General features: G+C 41.4%; 2 protein-coding genes across 5 annotated transcripts in view; one reads left to right on the forward strand and one right to left on the reverse strand.

Annotated features, from left to right (window-relative positions):
* LOC110529641 (inositol-trisphosphate 3-kinase B) overlaps positions 1 to 2,339 on the reverse strand; it is a 55,353-nt gene extending 53,014 nt beyond the window's left edge. The window contains exon 1 of the mRNA XM_021612024.2: positions 1,951 to 2,339. The gene's annotated coding sequence lies outside the window, so the exon portion shown is untranslated. The remainder of the gene's footprint in view (positions 1 to 1,950) is intronic.
* A 2,737-nt stretch (positions 2,340 to 5,076) lies between these two features.
* The window catches only part of LOC110529642 (atypical kinase COQ8A, mitochondrial), a 29,185-nt gene continuing 6,928 nt past the window's right edge, over positions 5,077 to 27,333 (forward strand). The window contains exons 1-6 of one of the 4 annotated variants that reach the window (XM_036985060.1): positions 5,077 to 5,220; positions 17,101 to 17,258; positions 17,712 to 18,107; positions 18,202 to 18,268; positions 22,937 to 23,011; positions 25,618 to 25,743. In XM_036985060.1, the coding sequence (XP_036840955.1) occupies positions 17,118 to 17,258; positions 17,712 to 18,107; positions 18,202 to 18,268; positions 22,937 to 23,011; positions 25,618 to 25,743 (805 nt within the window). In that variant the 5' untranslated portion in view covers positions 5,077 to 5,220; positions 17,101 to 17,117. Of the gene's footprint in view, positions 5,221 to 8,337; positions 8,435 to 17,078; positions 17,259 to 17,711; positions 18,108 to 18,201; positions 18,269 to 22,936; positions 23,012 to 25,617; positions 25,744 to 27,333 lie in introns of those variants that run through there. The other 3 variants (XM_036985063.1, XM_036985061.1, XM_036985062.1) reach the window with 3 other exon arrangements.

Consider the following 27,333-nt stretch of genomic DNA (forward strand, 5'->3'; position numbering starts at 1 on the left):
CTGTGATTTTATGCCCTGCATTTTAATAAGAATAACATTTATTTCCCCCACTGGTGCGTGTGGACTTTCACTTTGATCTACAAATATTATCCAGCAAATCCCTCACAACGGTAGCATTCCTTCCCAAAGCAAGGCGGATAACTTGCCTATTTACAAGATACAAATCAATGTTCTAAGAAATAATCATGTGTTTGCTTTTTCTCTAGCTAAGAAATTACCCAGAGTTGAACTTTTTCTACTTAAAATCTACTGTAGATAATGAGACACAATAATAGATTTACTTGTTGCCATTAGTATTAGAGAGAGAAAGCAACAAACCATATCAGTATTCACTGTAATTTATTCACTGTACATTTGTTATGTGTGTGGACCCAAGAAAGAGTAATGGGGATCCCTAATGAATAGAAATACCCTGGATCAGAAGCCAGAATAACATCAACCCTGGTGAATGTATGTCACACAAACAAAACAATGACTTAACATTTCAAAATGAGTCCCCATTAACTTTACCACACAGACTTGGGTTTGGGATTTTCCCGTGAATGATGTAGGTTCTAGATTAGTTTTAGTTGCTTTGAAAATGACACACTTCTCCATACAGTAGATTTTTACACTGACATACCTTGCAGAAAATACTATTGTTCACCTCAAACTGAAATGTCGGTTAACGTGGCATAATGCTTCAATAACAGCAGCAGTGTGGCTCCCCACACAATCCCCCCCAGAGTCCCCAACATCAGCCCACAGCATGGTGAGGGTCTGGAGGCAGAGAAGGGGGGGCCGAGCCAGGCAGGAGATGTCAGCCAACATTAAAGTGGACCAAGTAAGAAGAGAAACAGGTATTCACAGGGACACCATTGTGCCTGTGGCCAGGTGCCTGGGCGGGTCAGTTTCTCTCTACCTAGCACCTCTTTTTCCCTATCAGACCCACACTGCTCAGAGGCAAAGTGACACTTCCAGTATCTATGGAGGGAGTAGCGCCTGTGATGGTTCCCATGAACCGCCCATGCTGGTCAGCACTGACTAACTGAACTCCCTGGCTGTCTTTCTATGACCTGGCATTTCCATCGAAATTAGGGAAAAAATAGTAACGGAAAAAAACATGAGGATGTGCCAATCATGATAAGATACATCGGGTCCATACAACACATTTACTGTGGCGACTGTATTTCATTTGGATATTATCAAACTAATATTCGATGATTTACAAGTTACGTTTGTTGTGATTATATATTTTTCAACTTTGACAATAATTGGTTCACATGGCATAAAGCAAACGCTCTCCAGTACAATAAGCACGTGGTGATCTAACGTTACTCTAGCTGCCATGTGGGTTTTACTGCAAGCTCAATTTGACAATGTTGTTATAACGCATACTGGGATTCAATCATTACCATTATGACATTCTTTAGCGAATCGACTTGAGCTACTCTTAATCTAATAGCAAAAAGAAACCAATAGCAAACGTGCAGAAGTTGATAAGCCTTATGCCAATTAGTAACTATCATTAGTAATATTTTCTCTGACCTTGTTTGAAATAATAACAACACTAATCCAAATATGTATTATTATTGTTATCATCATCATCATCATTATCCCCAGTATCGTCATCATCACCATCATCATCTGGGCTATATCTTTACAGTTGAAACATTGTTATAACCAAGTAACAACTTGTTGATGTTACTCCGTTGTGCGCAATTAATATTGTTGTGTTATTTCCTTGTTGCCAATAGCTACGTAGAGTGCCTATAACGTATTTCTTATTCACAATACTATTTTTGTGAACAGTGTAAGTGTAAATAAAGGCAAAAAAGCTTTAATGTAAAGAGCGTTTAATCTAAATAGATTTTACCCACGCAGCTAAATGTTTATTTATGCTGACACCTTGCTTGGAAAATTTGAATGACACTAAACATACTCATTGGAGATGGTAAGTGCAAGTCTTACCTTGTACTGACAGACACCTCGTCCTAATAGGAGTCCTGCTATATCGAACCCGTGGCTGTCCAACCCTCAAAGCCGTTCAGAATGTCTACAGCACTGAGTGCAATTCAGCGCGATTCAGAACACTAAACATCTCTTAAATTAAGCGGATTTCACATAGCACACAATCTCCTTATTCCCTCACAAGCAAAAGGAAGGCCAGTTCAAGTATAAATAAACTTTTTCTCCCACAGCGTGTCCAAAATACTTGCTCTTATGACCCCTTGACTTCTTCAACCCTTCGCTTTGGCGTAGTACTAGGCCGATGTTTGCTTAGTGTACTTCAAAAAGCAGGAAGGAAGTAGACGCTTACATTAATTTCTACGCAACAAGCAGCTTTTCCCTCAATTCTCCAATTGCCTAGCGAAGAATAAAGCTCGATACGCACACAGCCTTGAGTTTTGACTTCAACGACGACTCTGTTGTCTGGGCTAGTGTATCTGTTTGGGTCATCACATAATACAACTTAATTGGAGTGACATTTATTCGATAAACCCAGGACAAAAGTATGATTAGCTCTTCTCGTTGGTGATTTTATAGGCTAATATCACAAAACATATTTAATATCATGTAGGACCAACCATTTCTGCATGTTTTTTTTTTGTTTTGTTTTTTCTGCATCGTTTGTATAGCCACAAACCATGCAACAGATGGCGTTTTACCTGTCAATATAACGAAATGTAATCAAACAGTGTTTTAATTGCTTTATTTGGCTTACTGGTTTTACAGCAACTGTTATATTTAATAAATATTATATAATATAGGCTTACCTACAGTAAATATACCTACAGTAGGCTAAATATTAGCATTTTACAACATGATAATATAATGTCCTGCCTGTGCTCTTACCATATATTTACCATATTGCTTGTATTTGCTTTTGCCTTATGCTTGTGGCTCTAGAGGTAAGTGGTCAAGGTGGTCATTCCTCTAATGGCTCATCAACCAGCTTATCAAATCCGACCATACATTAATTATTCTAGTTTGTCTTGTAGGCAAGTTGTTTAAATGTCTCAATTGTACTTAGAAAAATGGATCATTCATAATTATGCATTTTACTCGTATGATATCAATGACCATTTTAACCTTTTTGAAAGCAACTGTAGTAGCCTACCACACAAGGTACATTGTGCACAATGTGTGTGAACAGATCTTTGTAAAATGCAATCAGCCATTTGCTGTTAAAATGTCATTACTCACCTACGGAAATTCCACCCCATGACTTCGTAGATTAGCAGCCAAACAAATGACAATTTCGTAGAATGAAAAGAAGTGTGTCAGCTGGCAGAATAAACTGGATGGAAGATACAGTACAACACTAGTGGCCTTTCTGATTTGAATGGGCCCGGCTGCCTGATAGGCTGTATGAACATCTATATTTCATCCCTTACGATTTCAGACCAGGTTAAGTCATTGTGGCTGTGAAATGAACATGATGGCCTCATGTTTGACTATATTAGTGTCTGTTTATGCACAATGTCCAGCTTGCAGCCCCACACAACTCTGACACTTTTATGAAGTTACTAAGGAGAGAACCTTTACACACGCTTTAGACACATAGTCACAGATCTACTGTGGTGTACACTTCATCAGAACAACATAAAAATAGACATTTATGATGCCAAGAAAGTCAGATTGTATTAAACCACAGCACATAAACACTGGAAAAAAGGCGTGGAACGATGCATTTTGATGTAAATGTTTGCATATGCACATGTGTGTGATGTGAATGTTTACAGACACACGTGTATGTGTGTGTGTGTGTGTGTGTGTGTTTGCACCTTACAAATGGTCATAAACATTAAATTAACTTTCTAATGTGTGCACCTGTCATACACAGACATCACATCATGTGACCTTTCTATGCCCCATAAGGAGGGTATCATGAGGTGAACTTTGAGACAATAGCCATGTGTGTCAATAAAGACCACATGGAAAGCTATGGCTGCAGGGCACTACCCAGATCTGTTGTTGACTGAGGTAGAGAAACACAATCTATATCTGTCCCTGACCTATGCAGATGTTGGTGGTCATCATTTGTCAAATGTCAGATAAAGTGCACTGTGCATGGTCTCTCTTTTAACTATTAACAATACATGTTACGGAGGCTGACTTTATCCTGTGATTGATCGAATAAAGAAAATAAATGCCAGAGTGGAGAGGGCTTGTAATTCAAATTGTCAACTGCCTGAATGATAGCCATATTGATGATAAGACATTCTATTGATCAACAACAGATTATGATTCATGAAGCTGTTATGGCTACTGCATCAAGAAAGATTCAGATGATGAACTCTATAAATAGACTAGATACAAATATGAACTGAATGAAAACGTGTAGTCCAATTCCCGAAATTCTTCAACAGTTATTGTTCTCGCAACTATATTTTACAAAGGTAATGTAAATTGCCCGTCACGTACGCCATCTCTTGACTGATATTGGTACAGCAAATGTGTAAACGTTATTAGAAGAGGAAAACTTTCGAAAAACCACCAGCAGGCGGCGGTAAATATTCAAAATAAAAACCTGTCTTTTAAAAATTGCAAATCAAATGTATTTATAAAGCCATTTTTACATCAACAGATGTCACAAAGTGCTTGTGCAAAAACCCAGCCTAAAACCCCAAAAAGCAAGCAATGCAGATGTAGAAGCACGGTGGCTAGGATAAACTCCCTAGAGAGGCAGGAGCCTAGGAAGAAACATACAGAGGAACCAGGCTATGAGGGTATAATTTAATTTGATGGTCTTCTAGACTACTACATTCCTGTAAGACAACTAATACAATCAATTGATCCTCTGTGACTTGTATCTCTCTAATAGACACGTTTAGTTTGTGAAATGTGACTTTTTTGGTACATGATAGAGAAGGTCTAGCTATTCTCATGTGTAAACTGTACGTGGTTAAAAGTAGCTTTATTTTTCTGTCCAGAGCAAAGACCTCCCTTTCAAAAGGGTTCTGACTTTTCACTGGCTTTAAACTTGGAGAGTACACCCTTTTCTTGGAAGATTGGCCAATGAGGGATCAGGATTCAGTCACCACCTCTCAAAAACCTGCTTCGCTTATCGCACGACCAATAGGAGGTGTTTAGGGGCGGGGTAAAAGCACTCTCACAATCACGGTTTAGCGTAGGTAAACAGTGTTTACCTCATGGTGGAAGACAAGACACACTGTTTAGGCCTTTGGGGGACGAGGTAGCGTTGAAAAGACAACCAGACATTCGCAATTACTGGGGGTAAGTGTATTATTTTCCATATTACAAGTAGCAAAATGGAATACATACGTATTAATTTGGCAATTTGGACATTGCAGCATTGGCGAAATAAAACACATCTAATCTGCCTTGAAACGTGACCTAATTCTCAACTCCACGAAATGTAGCTATTGTAACTAGCTACATCACGTCTGAGGTCAGAATAGCTGGCCAATGTTATCAGAATAGCTTTATAGTTTATCCTAATGTCGGTGAACACAAACAGCCTAACGTTAGATAGTTTACTTACGTCATGCCGAAATATTTTATGCAAGTCTTTGACGAAATCCAAACATTTTTACTGGCCACTTCACCTGCTTAGTCGATGTTGTTTGCCTGTTTGTCTAGACTCAGTCATGATGCACAGTGGAAGTAATACAACATGTAACTAACTGGCATCAAACTTTCATGTGCGCCAGAAAGCAAGCGCCCAGTTAAGGTCGGAATCTTCTGGCTAATGCATTCTCTGCTAGCTGGTGTGACATTTGGCCAACAGTAGGTCATTTGTGCACATTTTCCTGCATGCATTTCAATCAGCTTGTAGACGTGAATGACAACTGTGTTTTGAAGCAGTCCATTTCCATAATAGGCAGAGTAATCACACCTTGACTACTGTTCAGTCGTGTGGTCAGGTGCCACAAAAAAGGACTTAGGACAATTGCAATTGGCTCAGAACAGGGAAGCACGGCTGGAGAGATTGACTTCATCACTACTTTCGTTTATTACATGTTGAATGCACCAAGCTATCTGTCTAAACCGCTGGCACACAGCTCAGACACCCATATATACTCCACAAGACATGTCACAAGAGGTCTATTCACAGTCCCCAAGTCCAGAACAGACACACAGTACTACATAGAGCCATGAATACATGGAACTCTATTCCACATCAAGTAACTGATGCAAGCAGTAAAATTAGATTAAAAATAAAACAGATAAGAAAGACCTTATGGAACAGCAGGGAATGTGAAGCAACACAAACATTGGCACAGGCACACACACGATAACATACGTACACATGGATTTAGTACTGTAGATATGTGGTTGTGGTGGAGTAGGGGCCTGAGGGCACAAAGTGTGTTGTGAAATCTGTGAATGCAATGTTTTTAAAATTGTATAAACTGCCTTAACTGTGCTGCACCCCAGGAAGAGTAGCTGCTCCTTTGGCTAATGGGGAACCAAAAAAAATACAAATCATTAAGAAGAATCATCTACGCTATATTGGTAGTTTTGCCTGAAGGACAAAGCTTTGTCAATGGTCACAAAGGTCAGGGCTAGAAGAGGAGCTCAGTTGGCCCATAAACAACATTCTGTATCAGTGTCAGTCGTGCCACATGCAGACTACATGCCTGGTTATTTTCAAAGTGGAGGACTACCTACCAGTATGTGTCTGCAAATAGGCTACATTAAATGTGTATGCATTATTAAAATAGCCAGATACTATTTGTCCTTTACTATCAGTGAAATGAAATGGATACAATGCATTGCACACTGTACAGTGTGAGGACATTGAATTGTACAGTACAAGCTTTGAATGTCATACTGTAAAGCAGATAGTTTTCTTGATTGGGTTGTTAACCAACTGCATTGCCTTCTTTTCATGGTTTGTAACTTTAAATTCTGGATTTAATAGCTGTCTCGTATTCTAATCAATGGTTGCTTTTATCAATGTGATCAATAGAGAAAGCAGTGGCCTACTTAATGCAATCATATCCAATCATACTGTAGTTGCAGATTAAATCTCATGTTGATTTTGGTGCAGAGGCCACCTCAAGGAGAGAGAGAGAGAGCTATCTTGTTATGTTGAACATCAAGTGGCAGCTATGGTATGTGCTATAGGTCAAGGTCCATTCCAAGGTGTCATTAGATAAGATTGATGGCATGTAAGCCTCCCGAGTGGCGCAGCGGTCTAAGGCACTGCATCTCAGTGCTGGAGGCGTCACTACACACTCTGGTTCGATTCCAGGCTGTATCACAACCGGCCGGGATTGTCCCATAGGGCGGCGCACAATTGGCCCAGCATCGTTAGGGTTTGGCCGTGGAAGGTCGCCATTGTAGATAAGAGTTTGTTCTTAACTGACTCTCCATGTCTGGTGAGTATGCAGCAGTATGCACCAACGTTGTGAACAGAGTGCCCCATGGTGGACGTGGAGTTACGGTATGGGCAACCATACTCCAACAGACACAATTGCATTTTATCGATGGCAATTTGAATGCACAGAGCTCATTGTATTTGGCTGCTCTTCATAATCACTTTTTCACCCTGGCTTCCGCTATCTGATATGTCCTGTTGTTTACACTCACACTCAAGTAGCCTATCTATCTCATGAGGAGAGGCCATTGTTGCCGTGCAGAGCTAGGCACGTGCGCTCTTAGACTGGCAGGAACAGTAGGAAAATTGTGGTGATATATTGGATAGTAGTGTAGGTGAATGTAAACAGCACAAATGTGGAAGATAACAATTTCCACTGCTAAAAATATTGTCTTCAGTTAGACAAGCTGTTCCTCTTTATCAAATGGGAACTTGCACAATTCAGTGTTTTATTACATAATTAACTGTAGCTTGGCAATATCCTTATGTTTTGCAACAGATTGACACAAACACATTCCTTCTCTGAATACCAATGTGCATGTGAATCAGGCTCTGACCTACAGACTGCTTTCAATTAATTGTCTTACAAAAACATTAATTTACCTCAGGAATAAGCCACTCAATAATCCTTTGGTATTCTTTTTAATTAGACCTCTGGTTAATACAGTCCCAAAATGTTTTGCATTTCAGCAGTCAAGTTTTCAAGCTATATGTTGCGTTCAAAAAAACTGGGAACTCGGAAATCTCAGACTTCAGTGCATTCAAGACAGCTGGGGACTCTGGGAATAAAAAGGTGCTCTGACTGAGAAAAATTGTTTTGAACGGAGAACCAACTTTTCCTTGAGCAACAAAACAACAATACATCCTATTGGTCCAAAAGCCGTTGTGTTGAGGCTTGGCATCACCCATACAGCTGTAAGAAATAGGCCTACTGAATAACTAGGCTAAATCATAAAGCAGTGGAATGCTATGGCACTCCCACATGCCTAGCCTAAACAGGTTCATTGTGAGTTGAACTGCCAAGGTACAGAAAGGTGTTTCCTCCTACTCCCTTCGAATCACCCTCAGCGGGTTGGGAACTACCGGATGCATCTGGTTTTCAAGGTAAATTGACATTCTGGACGTTAACAAGGCGGCACTCCACAGCATTTCACTTGCATTTGTGAATAATAATAGTATAGTAGTATCACATTTATAGTAAAATAAATGCTGCAGTAGCAGTTTTAAGTATTTCTGCCGTTTTGTTTCATAGCTGGTAAATTATTTGCACAAAATCAAAACTATGAATCCTATATAGCCTATTCCACTTCGTGCTGGGACTGTGCGCAAGTGAAGAGCTGCTCACATACATAAAAGTTAATTTTAATTTACTTGAACTGTTTCTTGACTATTTGCATTATTTTGTTCAAGTTAGGTTGTTTGTCTATTTGAGTTTCAACTGCTAGGGAAGAGAAGACAATGCTTCTACTAGACCAGACTCAATCTCACAGGCACAAACATGTCGTGTCGCGCTACCCTCTCGCCCTTAAACATCTGGGACATTTTGGTTAAAAGACACACACAAATTAAATTAAATTAAACAATATACCACGTTACTAGTAATATATGAATTGTTTAAAAAACATTACAAAGCATGCTCATCTGTTTTTTGTGTATTATGTTGGTGTAATTTTAGCAGGGTAAAATATATATATATATATATTGTTTCATCTACCTGCCACAGTGGCTGGTGGACCAAAAAGTAAATGTTATGCCCTGCTCCCTTTGTACTCTACCACAGCAGATCACACTGGTTTTACACCTCACTGTCCCTTTGTACTCTACCACAGCAGATCACACTGGTTTTACACCTCACTGCTCCCTTTGTACTCTACCACAGCAGATCACACTAGTTTTACACCTCACTGTCCCTTTGTACTCTACCACAGCAGATCACACTAGTTTTACACCTCACTGTCCCTTTGTACTCTACCACAGCAGATCACACTGGTTTTACACCTCACTGCTCCCTTTGTACTCTACCACAGCAGATCACACTGGTTTTACACCTCACTGTCCCTTTGTACTCTACCACAGCAGATCACACTGGTTTTACACCTCACTGCTCCCTTTGTACTCTACCACAGCAGATCACACTGGTTTTACACCTCACTGCTCCCTTTGTACTCTACCACAGCAGATCACACTGGTTTTACACCTCACTGTCCCTTTGTACTCTACCACAGCAGATCACACTGGTTTTACACCTCACTGTCCCTTTGTACTCTACCACAGCAGATCACACTAGTTTTACACCTCACTGTCCCTTTGTACTCTACCACAGCAGATCACACTGGTTTTACACCTCACTGCTCCCTTTGTACTCTACCACAGCAGATCACACTAGTTTTACACCTCACTATCCCTGAGTCAGATTATTTACTGCAAACCTACTTGTAGTTACACTGCATACAACCTCTGCTTTTTATATCTAGCTGGTGTCACAGCAGCTCACACTAGTTTTACACCTCACTATTCCTGAGTCAGATTATTTACTGCAAACCTACTCGTAGTTACACTGCATACAACCGCTTTTTATATCTAGCTGGTGTCACAGCAGCTCACACTAGTTTTACACCTCACTGTCCCGGAGTCAGATTATTTACTGCAAACCTACTTGTAGTTACACTGCATACAACCTCTGCTTTTTATATCTATCTGGTGTCACATAATAAGTCTTGAGATTTGGATGAAAGTGCTGGAGCTGCTCTCTCTCTCTGCCAAACTCCAAGAGTAGGTCTTAAATCAGACTTGAAAGAGCCTGTCACTTCACTGGCATGGGTGCATCTCACTGGAACTCATAAGGAACTCATGGCTCAGTCATGGTTCCTATTACTCTATCTGATCTCAAAAGGTAGCCTCACTGTGGAGAACCAGAGATACAGAACACAGTTAATGCAACCCAGACTAGACTTGTACTTATTGAGTTAGGAGAAGGGTGTGCCAATCACATGCATACTAAACAAGCCTCACATGCACTGCAGTCGTCTCAAATCATCCCCACATCCCCTAAGCACGTGCGGTCGCACACACACACACACATAGACACATACATTACATGCCTGTGCATTGCAATTCTACACTTTCCTCAATTTTGTTGTTTTATTTGTCATGTACAGATGTGAGAGTTGGGGTCAGGTCTGAGCAGCAAAAGGTAGGATTATTTTAGTGCCAGCCAGAAAGTCATTTTGGGAGATTTTATCTGGAGCAGAGCAGCCTGTGTTAGAAATCGACCGATTTAATAGGCATGGCCGGTTAATTAAGGCCGATTTTCAAGTTTTCATAACAATCGGTAATCGTCATTTTTGGACACCGATTATGGCCGATTACATTGCATTCCACGAGGAAACTGCGTAGCAGGCTGACCACCTGTTACGCGAGTGCAGCAAGGAGCCAAGGTAAGTTGCTAGCTAGCATTAAACTTATAAAAAAACAATACATTTTCACAATCACTAGTTAACTACACATGGTTGATTGATGATATTACTAGGTTAACTAGCTTGTCCTGTTTTGGATTTACCATCGAATCAAAGCCTACTAAGCCAATCGGGTGACGATTTAACAAAAGCACAATCGTTGCACGAATGTACCTATCCATAAACATCAATGCCTTTCTTAATATCAATACACAGAAGTATATATTTTTTAAACCTGCATATTTGGTTCAAAGAAATGAATGTTTGCAGGCAATATTAACGAGGCAAATTGTGTCACTTCTCTTGCGTTCATTGCATGCAGAGTCAGGGTATATGCAACAGTTTGGGCCACCTGGCTCATAGCAAACTAATTTGCCAGAATTGTACGTAATTATGACATAACATTGAAGGTTGTGCAATGTAACAGCAATAATTAGACTTAGGGTTGCCACCCGTTCGATAAAATACGTAACGGTTTCGTATTTCACTGAAAGTATAAATGCTTTGTTTTCTAAATGATAGTTTCCAGATTTGACCATATTATTGACCAAATGCTCATATTTCTGTGTTTTATTATAATTAAATCTATGATTTGATAGAGCAGTCTGGCTGAGTGGTGGTAGGGAGCAGCAGGCTCATAAGCATTTATTCAAACAGCACTTTACTGCATTTGCCAGCAGCTCTCAGCAATGCTTAAGGCACAGCGCTGTTTATGACTTCAAGCCTATCAACTCCTGAGATTAGGCTGGCAGTACTAAAGTGCCCATTAGAACATCCAATAGTCAAAGGTATATGAAATACAAATGGTATAGAGAGAAATGGTCGATAATTCCAATAACTACAACCTAAAACTCCTTAACTGGGAATATTGAAGAACTGGGAATATTGAACCACCAGCTTTCATATGTTCTGAGCAAGGAACTTAAACGGTAGCTTTTTTACATGGCACAAATTGCGCTTTTACTTTCTTCTCCAACACTGTTTTTGCATTATTTAAACCAAATTGAGCATGTTTCATTATTTATTTGAGACTAAATACATTTTATTTATGTATTATATTGAAATAAAAGTGTTAATTCTGTATTGTTGTAATTGTCATTATTACAAATATATATATATATTACACACACACAAAGTTGAAGTCGGAAGTTTACGTACACCTTAGCCAAATACATTTAAACTAAGTTTATTTTTTTTTTTTTTTTTTACAATTCCTGACATTTAATCCTAGTCAACATTCCCTGTTTTAGGTCAGTTTGGCTCACCACTTTATTTTAAGAATGTGACATGTCAGAATAATAGTGCAGAGAGTGATTTATTTCAGCTTGTATTTCTTTCATCACATTCCCAGTGGGTCAGAAGTTTACATACACTCAATTAGTATTTAGTAACATTGCCTTTAAATAGTTTAACTTGGGTCAAATGTTTTGGGTAGCCTTTCACAAGCTTCCCACAATAAGTTCGGTGGATTTTGGCCCATTCCTTCTGACAGAGCTGGTGTAACTGAGTCAGGTTTGTAGGCCTCCTTGCTCGCACACGCTTTTTCAGTTCTGCCCACATTTTCGATAGGATTGAGGTCAGGGGTTTGTGATGGCCACTCAAATACCCTGACTTTGTGGTCCCTAAACTATTTTGCCACAACTCTGGAAGTATGCCTGGGGTCATTGTCCATTTGGAAGACCCATTTGCGACCAAGCCTTAACTTCCTGACTGATGTCTTGAGATGTTGCTTCAATATATCCACATTTTCCATTCTCATGATGCCATCTATTTTGTGAAGTGCACCAGTCCCTCCTGCAGCAAAGCACCCCCACAACATGATGCTGCCACCCCTGTGCTTCACGGTTGGGATGGTGTTATTCGGCTTGCAAGCCTCCCCCTTTTTCCTCCATAACGATGGTCATTATGGACAAACAGTTATATTTTTGTTTCATCAGACTAGAGGACATTTCTCCAAAAAGTACAATGTAACCATGTGCAGTTGCAAACTGTAGTCTGGCTTTTTTTTTTAATTATGGCGGTTTTGGAGCAGTGGCTTCTTACTTGCTGAGCGGCCTTTCAGGTTATGTCGATATAGGACTCGTTTTACTGTGGATATAGATACTTTTGTATCTGTTTCCTCCAGCATCTTCACAAAGTCCTTTGCTGTTGTTCTGGAATTGATTTGCACTTTTCACACAAAAGTATGTTTTTCTCTAGGAGACAGAACGCATCTCCTTCCTGAGTGGTATGACTGCAGCGTGGTCCCATGGTGTTTATACTTGCGTACTATTGTTTGTACAGATGAACGCGGTACCTTCAGGCGTTTGGAAATTGCTCCCAAGGATGATCCAGACTTGTGGAGGTCGACAGTTTTTTTTCTGAGGTCTTGGCTGATTTCTTTAGATTTTACCATGATGTCAAGCAAAGATGCACTGAATTTGAAGATAGGCCTTGAAATACATCCACAGGTACACCTCCAATTGACTCAAACTTCTGATAAATGATGAAAATTAGCCTGAAGTCACACAATTTTCTGGAATTTTCCAAGCTGTTTAATGGCGCAGTCAACTTAATGTATGTAAACTTCTGATCCAGTGAAATAATCTGTCTCTAAACAATTGTTGGAAAAATTACTTAGTCATGCACAAAGTAGATGTCCTAACCGACTTACCAAAACCTATAGATTGTTAACAAGACATTTGTGGAGTGGTTTAAAAACTAGTTTTAATGACTCCAATCTAAGTGTATGTGAACATCCGACTTCAACTGTATATATAAAAATCACCTGATTTTAAAAAATAAATAAATAAAAATAATAATCTATCTTTTTTTGGTCCTCCAATAATCGGTATCAGCGTTGAAAAATCATGATCGGTCGACCTCTAATGGGTGGTTTGTGTGATTTTGAGTACAGGGGAAGTCTGTCTGGCTAGTGTGCAGTAGATACTCTGTTGCCAAATGAATGAGGCCAAGTTATGGTGGTGACCTTGTTTCCAGATTTAAAATCTCGGAGTGAGGGCGTCCTGGAAATGAAATTGTATACAGTGCCTTTAGAAAGTATTCACACCACTTTACCGTTTCTTCATTTTCTTTGTCTTACAACCAGAATTGAACATTTTCTTAAATTAAAATGTTTTTTTGTCACTGGCCTACACACAATACCCCATAATGTCAAAGTTAAATAATGATTTACATTTTTTTATACAGTGGGGCAAAAAAGTATTTAGTCAGCCACCAATTTAATTGTGTGTGTGTGTAAATGAGATTTCTGTTTTTCATTTTTAATAAATTTGCTAAAAAACAACAACAACCAGACAGTCCTAGCAAAATTATTTCTTGAGAAATTTCTCTTTGCTAATGTAGCAAATCTTATCGTACTTCGTACCTCTTGCATTGTGTTTTTAAAGAAAGGACTGTCCGGCCAGTGAGCCCAGTTGATTGGTAGTTTACTCTGACGATAGACACAAGGAACCACATTAAATGTGCAGGACAACCGTCTGTTGATGGCTGTACATTCGTGAGTCGTCGCTTGCATGTCAATATCAGACTGAGAATTTTGAAGTCAAACATCATAACAATGACAAAAATAGTACTAAATACAATAAATGTAATAAGTACCTGACGACAGACACAATGAAGCATGTTAATGTGCAGGACTCCCGAGTGGCACAGTGATCTAAGGCACTGCATCGCTGTGCATAAGGGGCACTATAGCCCCGGGTTGGATCCTAGGCTGTGTCACAGCCGGCTGACCGGAAGACCCATGAGGCGCGCGCACATCAGGACATGTAGATAGTGAACTCGTACACATTTTAAATATGAAAGTAGTGAACAGTATTTCGGAGCGTGACCTAGCTTGCATGTCAAAATCAGACTGGGGAGAGTTTACATTCAAGATCTCTGCCAATCAGAAAGCATGAGCAATTGCATAATATGTTAATGATACAGTGCATTCGGAAAGTATCCAGACCCCTTCACTTTTTTCACATTTTGTTACGTTACAGCCTTATTCTAAAATTGACTAAATTGTTTTGTTTTCCTGAGCAGTCTACACACACTACCTACATAATGGAAAAGCAAAAACTGCTTTTTAGAAATGTTTGTAAATGTATAAAAAATTAACTGAAATATTACAATTACATAATTATTCAAACCCTTTACACAGCTTGGCACACCTGTATTATGGGAGTTTCTCCCATTTCTTCTCTGCAGATCCCCTCAAGCTCTGTCAGGTTGGATGGGAAGCGTCGCTGCACAGTTATTTTCAGGTCAGGTTCAAGTCCGGGCTCTGGCTGGGCCACTCAAGGACATTCAGAGACTTGTCCCGAAGCCACTCCTGCGTTGTCTTGGCTGTGTGCTTAGGGTCGTTGTCCTGTTGGAAGGTGAACCAGTCTGAGATCCTGAGTGCTTTGGAAAAGGTTTTCATCAAGGCTCTCTCTGTACTTTGCGCCGTTCATCTTTCCCTCGATCATGACTAGTCTCCCAGTCCCTGCTGCTGAAAAACATCCCCACAGCATGATGCTGCCACCACCATGCTTCACTGTAGGGATGGTATTGGCTAGGTGATGAGCAGTGACTGGTTTCCTCCAGACATGAAGCTTGGAATTCAGGCCAAATACTTCAAGCTTGTTTTAATCAGACCAGAGAATCTTATTTCTCATGGTATGAGAGTCCTTTAGGTGCCCTTTTGGTCGTGATTTTTACTGAGGAGTGGCTTCCGTCTGGCCGCTCTACCATAAAAGCCTGATTGGTGGAGTGCTGCAGAGATGGTTGTCCTTCTGGAAGGTTCTCCCATCTCCACAGAGGAACTCTGGAGCGCTTGTCAGTGTGACCATTGGGTTCTTGGTATTGTCCCTGACCAAGGCCCTTCTCTCTTAGTGGCTCAGTTTGATCGCGCTGCCAGCTCTAGAGAGTCTTGGTGGTTCAAAACTTCTTCCATTTAAGAATGATTGAGGCCACTGTGTTCTTGTACCTTCAATACTGCAAAGAAATGTTGGTACCCTTCCCCAGATCTGTGCCTCAACACAATCCTGTCTCTGAGCGCTATGGAAAATTCCTTCGACCTCATGGCTTGGTTTTTGCATTGACATGCACGGTCAACTGTGGGACCTTATACAGACAGGTGTGTACCTTTCCAAATCATGTCCAATCAATTGAATTTACCACAAGTGGACGCCAATCAAGTTGTAGAAACATCTCAAGGATGATCAATGGAAACAGGATGCACCTGAGCTCTTTCGAGCTTCATAGCAAAGGGTCTGAATACTTATATAAATAAGCTATTTCAGTTTTTTTTTTATTTTATTTATGTACATTTGCAAAAATGTTTATCACCCTGTTTTTCCTTTGTCATTATGGGGTATTGTAGATTGGGGATTTGTTATTATTTTTTAATCCATTTTAAAATAAGGCTATAAATATGGAAAAAGTGAAAAGGGCTGAATACTTTCCGAATGCACTGTATGTAACTTCAACCAACCAATAAGAATACATAAACATTGAATACTTATTTCTGCTGTGTCAACCAACCATCATTTTATTTGATTTTCAATCACAGCTTAATTGTTACCCAGAAATTATATTGAGATATATTGCAGCGTCTGACCTTTAAGGGCAGATATTACACTTTTCAATGGCCTTTCTCTATTTCACTCACTGCTGGAAGATACTTGCGGATATGACTCTACAATATAACTCAAAATAATGAATAATATGGTCCGGCACTAAGAGCCAGGCAAGGGTACTTTCCATGCGAAGCCTTCTTGTTTCCCTCCAGATAATCTTACTGTAAAGCTGAAACAGGCTCATGTTTGTTGTAACGTAACACCTATTGTTCCCGGTGTAGCCCTGGCGTTGGAAGTCGTTACCTAAATGTTTGTTCCCTTGAGTGAAAACATGTTTAACCTTTGCGAGGTTGTCTTGGCTGTGATGAGCGTTGATAACAGCTGTGTTTTGCTGCCTGCCCGACCAGGCCCCCTCTAGTTGTTGACTGACAGCAGTGCTGACCTGGTAGCTGGCTATTAGCATGTGAGACTTAAACCTCCGCCAATGGCCTGTAGTGGTGTGACTTTCACGTCCTCCGATAGGCCATTGGTGACCGTACACGATTTTCATTCCACCAGTATGATTAATGTCATTTCCCTTTGTCCCGCTGTTATATTCACTATTGAATTGACATTTACTGTTATGAAGGTTTGTCTTAGATTCTACAAGAAGACTTTCAGCACGACTACTTTCAGTCCATCTAGCCTCACTCAGACTGTTGCATGTATGTACATACTGTCGACTTTATGTAACCCCTTTTCATGTAGTCTTTCCACATCTCTGTTCTAGGTGTGAGGGAGACCATCATGGCAGGCGACATGATGTTGGTGATGCGTGGCTTGACCAAGCTGAGCCAGGCCATCATGGAGACTCAGGCCAACACCCTGCGTAATGGAGGAGCCCAGGCCATGGCCCAGAGCATGGGAGTAGCCATGCAGAAGATGCAGGTGGGCACAGCAGGGGTAGTGGACAACCGTGATTGTTACAAAGATTCTGTATTTTTCATTGTCAGACAATACCTCCAGTAGCCAGATGTAAAATGGATGACAGAGCTTCAGTGTCAAATAGCTTCCTATCCTTCCTTTGTGCCTAGTCTAATTTAGAGTAAGCGCAACAAAAGGTTGATTCATAGAGTTTTGGAATATTATCATGGCTGAGTTATTTGATCGGAATAGTACAATGGAGAACTAAGCCCCCACAAAGCAAAGCATGCTGGGATGTAAATACAGTTTGACTTGAGGTCAGATTTATACATTTATTTATTTCAAATTTTATCAGATGACCTGAAAATATCTTGGGCTGAGTTTTTCCCGGTCAAGAAAATCTCTGGCCCTATCCATACCAGTGAAACCACACCAAGCTCCTCATTGACCCCTTTCACTTCTGTGTATCTGTTTAAGGAGTTTGGTGGGCAGCAGCAGCAGAGTGTGTCTGATGACTTCCCAGCAGACATGGACAGCAAGTATGACTTCTCTGGAGCAGAAGGAAGCAACATGGACAGTGGGGAACACGTGGGGTCAGGGTTCCGGGATGAGGGGGGCTTCTCATCGGAGAGGACAGAGAGCGCAGACGGAGCGACCAGCGGGACATACAATGGCCAGGTCTCAGTAAAATCCAAGCTCTTTGATGGCTACAAGGACCCCAGCAGCCAGTTCTCAGGACAGATCCGTTCCTACCGATCCTATAGCGTCTACCGCTCCTATCACCAGGACCGCTCGGGGGTTGGGGGCCTCACGGCCGAGGACATGGAGAAGGCCAGGGAGGCCAAGAGGAACGAGAAACCACACAAACAAATGGTACATCTACACCTCATCTCACTGTTACCTGTGACTCCGAGATGTGCTGAGTGTGTATCTTGTCTACCATTGTGTTGTTCTGTCTCTGTTTTAGCTCAGTGAGAGGGCACGAGAGAGAAAGGTACCCGTGACACGGTTAGGGAGACTGGCCAATTTTGGAGGTAAGGCTACACATTATTTTGGTTTCTACTGTGCTCTTACAAATGTCAAGTGTATTATGTTGTTATTTTCAGGAGGGGAAGGTACTGAACATTTTATTGGATCAGTAACATGTTGCTGTTGACTACATTGCTGTGAGTGATAAGAACTTGATCCTCGTAACTTGGGAATATTGATTTGGTGACATCAGCATAGTGACAGAAATAGTGCTTTATTTCATCTTTGTTTCTTGCTTGAGCTCACCTTTTATCCCCCTTTTCATTTCATCCAAACGTCACATTAAAGGAAAAGTATTGTAAAACTGATCAACACATGCCAAACCTTCTCTGGTACCTAGAAACGTTTAGTGACCATCATTGCTGTAACCAGTGTCAATATTTACAATTAGAGCATGTATTTTTGAACCCTCTTACGTTGTTAAGGGGGGATGGTCGATGATGAGAGCTCTCCAAGAAGGCAGAGGGACAGGGAGATTTGAATGCGGTGACCCAAGAGGGTGGATAGTTTGTATTGTTTCTTTCCAGAATTCTAAGCTCCTGTTTTTTCTCAGTGTGAATGATATTTATTTTCATAGTTTTAGCAGTGTTTTATGTCATCAAAGGCCGTTTTATTTGGCTACCTGTAGATGGATAGGATGTATTGATATGGTGTTGAGAAGATCAAATTGTATTGGTCACACACACATTTAGCAGATGGTATTGCGGATGTAGCACAATTATTGTTTTCCTAGCTCCAACAGTGCAGTAATATCTAACAGTACACAATAATACACACAAATTCAAAAGTCAAAGAATGGGATGAAGAAATATAGAAATATTAGGATGAGCAATGTTGGAGTCCGGAGTATAAATATATGCTGTGTGTGTGTACAGTATTCCATCTACTACAGCTGTAGATGGGATGCAACGAGCTGTCTGTCATGTAAGCACTATGATATCTGAGCGTCCCACCACATCACCTTGGTCTGTGACTGAACAGGAGGACAGAGCACTACAGATGTAGGGAGCAGAGGCTGGATGAGTCAGAGCTCATGTTATGATAAAGGGAGGTAGCGGGATTAATGTGAGCAGCATCTATAGCTGATATCCTGGTCTGGGTACAGCTGATCTCTGGGATCTGGACTGACAGCCGGCTCTGGCCTGCCCCAGCCTGGGTCATCCATCTCTCTGCCAGCATGCTGCACATTTTGTGGCTGTTTGGGAGGTTATCAGATCCACGCAGCGAGCCGATACACAAGCGAGAGGAAAGCCACTTAGGTGCACCTGTTTACTCTCGGTCCATACATGGCCCTGGCACCTTCTGTATACATTACAGAGCCAGCTCCAGCATTCTCTCTCTGTCAGGGCACTGCATTACCACAAGCATCATGGGTGGTTGGGGGGGCGGGGCGGGTCTCGGAGAGGGATTTGCTGACGGATCACTCCATCATTCAGCTGGAAATCACAGTTGCCGGGTTTGGGGGCATTTGAGTGATGTGGGTCTCGATAGACGGACACCTGTCAGTCCAGCACTCTGGAGCCTTATTGGTCTGCTCTCCCTCCCCATCATGGCTCAGGGGGATACCTGGTAGGCTGGCAACTTAGCCCAGGGCCCGCTCCTCCAGGGGAAAAGTGCTATACTGTCCCCTGAGGACTGACCATCAACTGGTCACCCGTTGAGATAGAGTTGCTGACAGGCTATCCAGTTCCTGATGTCTGTTGGTCGGTGTACCAATGTGAGAGAACACCAAGCCATGCAGGTTTCCTGTTCTGTTCTCTCCTGGTTGTTATTGTGGGTTGGATTATGGATACATAAATTAACACCATACTCTCTGAGTTTCAGTTCCCTTTGACATGTACTCATGATGCTTCAGGAAACACCACACATGGATGCTTCCATGGAGAGATTGTAGTCTTACCGCTGAAGTTAGCAGGATGTTCAGAAGTTGTCTGACCAGTTGTCTTTTTATGAACCCCCAGGCCCCGCTGTTGTTGTCATGTCCTAAACAAGCCATCTATTTTTCACCATAAACAAAACTCTCTATTTCTGTAAGGTTTATCAGGGTGATCTATTTCTGTAAGGTGATCAGGGTGAGCCTGCAGCTTTGAGGTATGACAGTGTCAGGAGCTGATGGCACAACTCAGTGTCACCCCTTTGAACTTCTGCAGGATTCTTTAACTTGACTGACAGAAGGACTTAGTCAGCTACTGCTCAGGAAGTTGAGCTATGATTGGATGCAGTTTTCAAGAAAGGAGCAATCCTGAGGGGGTCTATGGGTGTAAACAAGATATCATGGTGAAGCTTCCTGAATGTGTTGCTTCGATTTATTTAGAGGACAACGTAACTTTTGTGAAGAAATCGGTTGCTGAACAAATTTCAGAGAATACATTTCTGAAGACAGATTTGATTAGTGTGTGTGTGTGTATATATATATATATATATATATATATATATATATATATATATATATATATACATATACACACACACGCACACTATCAATTGTGTCCTGTCAACAACCCTGAGGGATCTCTCCAGTGTAGGATGTGCTACTCAATCATTGACAAGATTACACACTACACACTGGTATTTGGGAGCACAGGTACGGCTGGCTGAAGGGGACAAGACGGGACTTGTTTTGGATATCTATCAAAGGTCACTGGTTCAAATGGTGCACGCTCGTCCACCACATTTAACTTAACAGCATTTCAGGGGAGTCCTCAGCTGGTTTGTGCACTGTGATTTCTTATGGAGAGTATTACTTCACGGTGGAGTTATATCTCTATATCTCTACTCTCTAGAAAGGCCAAAACCTAGGAAGAAACCTAGAGAGGAGCCAGGCTATGTGGGGTAGCCAGTCCTCTTCTGGCTGTGCCGGGTGGAGATTATAACAGAACATGGCCAAGATGTTCAAATGTTCATAAATGACCAGCATGGTCGAATAATAATAAGGCAGAACAGTTGAAACTGGAGCAGCAGCACGGCCAGGTGGACTGGGGACAGCAAGGAGTCATCATGTCAGGTAGTCCTGAGGCATGGTCCAAGGGCTCAGGTCCTCCGAGAGAGAGAAAGAGAGAATTAGAGAGAGCACACTTAAATTCACACAGGACACCGAATAGGACAGGAGAAGTACTCCAGATATAACAAACTGACCCTAGAAACAACGTATAGTTAGGTGTCTACCCACTCTGCCCAGAGTGGCAGAAAATGCGCTTTGGTGATGAAATTTCACTTCCTTATGTTATTAAATACATTTTATCAAGACATATGATTGTAAATGTTCTGAATCATTCAGTGGGGTCTTTCTCTAACATATCATTAACATTATATCCTAAAAGTCAGATTTCATAACCTAATTAACCTAATACATCCAATAATAACATAGCAGTGCAGGTTTCTCGTGACAGCTTTTGAGGATTGTGCATTTTGTGGTCGTCGTCTTCAAAGTTGTTTCCGCAGGTCGCAAGATTGGCATGAAACGAGTTGTATTACATGTTAAAAGCTTGGTATACGCTCAGTGTTCCATTGACATTTCACAGATACAGAATTGGAATTAATTCCATGTCTCAAAATCGATATCCGTCTTTCCTGTATTGTTTTATGTCCTTCGGGTTTGAGAAGATGAGTTCAACATTTTTTCCCCCCTCATCCAATCTACACACAATACCCCATAATGACAAAGCAAAAACAGGTTTTTAGACATTTTTGCAAATGTATTAAAAATGAAATATCACATTTACCTAAATATTTAGACACTTTTACTCAGTTCTTTGTTGAAGCACCTTGGCAGAGATTACAGCCTCTAGTCTTCTTGAGTATGACTCTACAAACTTGGCACTCCTGTATTTGGGGAGTTTCTCCCATTCTTTTGTGCAGATCCTCTCAAGCTCTGTCAGGTTGGATGGGTAGTCGCTGCACGACTATTTTCAGGTCTCTCCAAAGATGTTAGATCGGGTTCAATTCCTGGTTCTGGCTGGGCCACGAAAGGACATTCAGAGACTTGTCCTGAAGCCACTCCTGCGTTGTCTTGGCTGTGTGCTTAGGGTCGTTGTCCTGTTGGAAGGTGAGCCAGTCTGAGTTCCTGAGCACCCTGGAGCAGGTTTTCATCAAGGATCTCTCTCTGTACTTTTCTCTACGGACAATTCCTTCGACCTCATGGCTTGGTTTTTGCTCTGACATTTACTGTCAACTGTGCGACCTTCTATAGACAGGTGCGTGCCTTTACAAATCCTGTCCAATCAATTGAATTTACCACAGGTGGACTCCCAAGTTGTAGATACATCTCAAGGATGATCAATGGAAGCAGGATGCACCTCAGCTCAATTTCGAGTTTCATAGCAAAGCGTCTGAATACTTATGTAAATAAGGTATTACTGTTTTTCATTTTAAATGTGCAAAAATGTGTATTTATTCCATTTTAGAATAAAAAGAGAAGTGGTCTGAATACTTTCGGAATGCACATTTAACATGATTTTCCCCATCTGTCAAAAGAAGCATTTTTGATTGGACACGTATATAAAGCTGATATGATTCCTTACGCTACATGACAGAGAACCATGTCTGTTCTACACAAAATATTTCTATCTGAACGTTCCGTACATTGTACCCTACTGAATGACCCAGATCTTAACATCATGTTATCTCAGGATGGATTGTTGTGTGATTGTTAACACTGTGGGTTGTGTCTACAGGTCTTGCTGTAGGGCTGGGCTTTGGAGCGCTGGCTGAGGTAGCCAAGAAGAGTATGAGGCCAAGTGAGGAAAACGGTAACTGTTTAACATAAACTGATTTCTATGGTAACTGGAAACAGGCTTATGTTTCACATTACGTGTACAAGCATGCACACTCACGTACTAGACACTTACCCAGCAGTAACATGCAGGCAATGCCCCTTTGACATGTCTGACGTGATTTAATTCATCTAAGAATTACATTGTCACCTATTTCATTTGCATGCATTGGACATATGTCACCTATACAGATATGCAGAGGCATAATAATTCCTATCATAGTTCATTGTAGTTGAACACACTAGGCTATAGTTCTTAGACTCTACTGTAGTTGGGCTCAGTTGATGAGTGTGGTCTTCGCGATTACAAAAAATAAGTGGAGGTGGTTTAGCAGTCTAATCTAGTGCAGGGGAGATGGACATTATAGAGCCATTCACAGAGCCAATTAGTACGGTTACATGCACACAATAATGCAATTTTATTGTGAATAATCAGATTAAGATAATGCTTTGCAAGAAGAATGATTTCCCTAATAATCCTTTTTTTACATGTGAAATCGGGCTACCTGATGGTACTATGATAAAGGCAGAAAATCACCAATCAAAATAAACGTTCTACCACAGCGACCATTTTATTTTTGGGAAGCAATGTTTGATTCTGATTTCAATGTGTGTGTGTGAAAACGACTTCTAAAACACGTACATTCTGTTGTTCTGAACTCCTCACGCTAGAGGGAGGCTTGCTGGTGCTGGCACATGCCCAGATCAAATCCACCGCTGAAACGCCGACTAGGGTGTTTACATGTCCTAATCATTTGATAGATTGCTCAGAATACCAGGTGTTTTAAATAGGCGTATGCTTACTTCAATTTTGACCTTCTGCCGATTTTAAGATCAGCAGAGTAAGGTGTTTCTGTGACTATTACATAGTCTGCCTACCGCCATACTCTGTTTTACTATTGAATTATTACTGTGCGTATAAATGTACTCATTGAGTGTATTTACATGCACACTAATAATTTGATATTAAACTTATTATGGCGGTAGGCAGGCTAATGTAATAGTCATAGAAACACCTCACTCTGCTTATCCTAATCGGCGTGAGGTCATAAACGAAGTAAGCATACGCCGATTACAACACCTGGTTTTCTTTTGAATTATTGGGACATGTAAACCACTTAATGGGTGTTCCAGTGGTGTATTTGATCTGGGCATGTGTCAGCACCGGTAGCGCCTGCCTCCCTCTTTTGCGCGAGTGAAATTAGTTTGGAAAAACTAAAAGTACGCATCAATAGTTTTCCCCATGCAAACTTTATATGTCCAAACTCCAAATCAAATAGGCTTCGCCCCAAAAAAAATCACATGATTTGGCAATTTTCTGCATTTATCAAAAGTCTTGTCAGGTAGCCTGATTTCAGATGTGTCCATGTAAAGAGGATTATTGGGGAAATCGTTCTTCTTGCAAAGCATGTAAACGTTTTAAACATACTATTATATTAGTCTGACTATCAACAATAGTCAAATTATTGTGTGCGTGTAACTGTGCTCATTGTCTCCTTTAAAACCCAGGAAGAGATACAGTACATTGAATCTAGGGCTTTAAATTGAGATCAACCTTAACTCCTTGGATTAATCAGAAATCGTCACGATTGATGAGTCAAACTTGATAAGTCATAGATGGTATTCAAGCACACATTCATTCTATAATGAGCACCATTTCTGCACAATACAGAGCGAGTATGTAGTGGTGGAGTATAGTTTGTCATCAGAGCGCATAAGAAAAAACATTAGTCTAGACTTTAGTCTACTCTTTATCCAGTGCACTGCTCTCTAAAGTTCTGCTAATGAAGAGCGCTCTGGGGGGGAAACGGAGTAGCAGCAGACAGAGTAGCAGCAGTGTGCCTGAAGTTAGTCCTTTTTTAAAATCTCCTTCTGCTCATAAAGCCTTAATACGCACTGCTCCTGCTGTTGATGTCACAGTGTGGCCCACTGACACACATTCTCCCCCTCACTCCACCTGGGCTGCCTGGCAGGCGTGCCTCTCTCTCCCTGCTTGAGGGCATCTGGGGGCTTCAAACCAGACAGACTGGTTCTGCTACACAAAACACTGCTTACGATGGGAAGAGATCTTTTTTAGCCTGCTTTTAATCAAGTCCGTTGGTTTATGAAAATGCCCAGTTTTCTATAGTGAATATGTTATATCGTACAAGCTGATACAATAACAGAATATGGACGAAACAAACTGTACTTACATTCACAATTCCCGTCTCGGCAGTCTTCTAGTAAACACGTTTTAGTTGCCTCTCTGATAGATGGGAATGGGGTGCTCTGGACAGGGTGTCAGGAAGAGCGCTGGTGTTCTCTACCATGTCCTGAGAGATTATCAATAGTGTGGAAGTGACACTTCTCTCACCGCATTAGGCCTTCTCCTCAGTCAGGAATCACCACTGGTTTGAGTAAATAGTGTTGCCGTTAGATGCTATTTATGAAAGCATTATCTCCCTTAAGCCAGACCTGCACTATATCCACAAAACCCATGAGATTCAACATTAGTTTGCCTCTCACCAGAATAATCACTACAACTACATGTTCTACTCCAACCTTGGAGTTTAGCATAGAGCTGACTGTTATTTCTCCCCTCAGCTGACAAGAAGGCCGTTCTGGACTCCAGTCCGTTCCTATCAGAGGCTAACGCAGAGCGGATCGTCAGGACGCTGTGCAAGGTCCGCGGAGCCGCACTCAAACTGGGCCAGATGCTCAGCATTCAAGGTGACTACTGGCAAACCTTGATCCTGTGTGTTTTATTTGTGTTTGGGCCATTCCCTCTGTTTACTGCCCTCTTCAGCTGTGTCTACTGTGCTGCAGTGTGGCAGGCTTCATGACCCTTATCCCTAGTGTCACGGCACTCATGAGTCATCTTCATAACCTCTACTGGGCCTCCCTCCAGGCCTCCCTCCAGAGTTATTTCTGGCCTCTCCCATCTCACTGACATCTATCTATTCATGCATCTCCCAGTTCACCACGCCTCCGATCAGATCACAACAACACACAACACTTATTTTAGCCTGGCTGGACCCTGCTGTGTTGCCCTTGACATGGACTTTTTAATGGCCTCCTAGCTTGCCAACTTGTCTGCTTGTCTATCTGGGCTGGGTTGTTTGTTTTTGGGAATGTGAGTGGGGTTCTGATTTTAAAAATAGATTGCCCCCTGCACACAACCTTGCCCGCCCTTCTGAGTGTTGGCACACAAAGTGGTTACCTCTCTCATAGCGCTGCCCGGCGCTGAGTCAGATTAGTGCTCTAAATTTGGCACGCAGGTACAGCTTTAGAGGGAAGCTTACCCCTCGAGCCCCTAATTTGAGTAGTCGCTATCCAGCCAAGCCTGCCTATAGGTCTGCATGGACACCATGGAGATGATCACAAATCCTGAGCATTGTAATGTGTAGGCTATAGGGGAGAAAGGGTTTTTATCTGCTCCAGCTTGCTGGTAAACAGTGTCACAGACCCAGCATAAGATTAATGCAACTCAATGCACAGGGCAATGGGGGCGGAAGGTAGCCTAGTGGTTAGAGTGTTGGGTCAGTATCCAAAAGGTTGCTGGATCGAATCCCCAAGTTGAGGAGGTCAAAATCGGTTGTTCTGCCCCTGAACAAGGCAGTTTACCCCACTGTTCCTAGGCCGTCATTGTAAATAAGAATTTGTTCTTAACTGACTTGCCTGGTTAAATAAAGGTTAAATAAATAAATGGCATTCTCCCGCCATTCCCATGTCAGTTGTGTGACACGTACCAAATTTACTATTGATGGACAGCAACAGCCAAGGCATTGCCAGGGCTAAAAATAAGCCACCAACTATGTCAGAACTGCGACCTTTTAAGTTTGAAGTGACCGTCCTCTGATATTTCTGCTGATATTTCCCTATGTAAACTGATAGTGTTTAGGCTAATGTTCTTTGTTCTAAAACGTGTTGAATGATTTCAGATAAAACTGGTTTTCAAACTGGCTTGGTATTCTAGGAAGGTTGTTGTATATATCAATGGCTCAATCATAACGTGTCTGTTCAGCAGTCCTCATACAAGTTAGGACAAACACACATGATGATAATCACTGTAATTTACAGTAAGACAAAGGTCAAATCACTATTACTTCAGTTGATCCCTCCATTTATTAAGTGCAGCCGACGCTTAAATGTGTTCTGCTTAACTAAATACTAAAGTCGCCCTCACTCACAATCAGCCGGGTCTGGCAGGAGTATCTACCCCATTAGTATCAGAAAGCAAAGACCTCGGGTCCCCTCTGACCACTGTGTTTTGGGTTCTATTTCATCTGTTTGAGGTGCCATTCTCCTCTGCTGTCTTTT

This window comes from Oncorhynchus mykiss, chromosome 8, assembly GCF_013265735.2.
Source record: "Oncorhynchus mykiss isolate Arlee chromosome 8, USDA_OmykA_1.1, whole genome shotgun sequence".
Taxonomy (NCBI): Eukaryota; Metazoa; Chordata; class Actinopteri; order Salmoniformes; family Salmonidae; genus Oncorhynchus; species Oncorhynchus mykiss.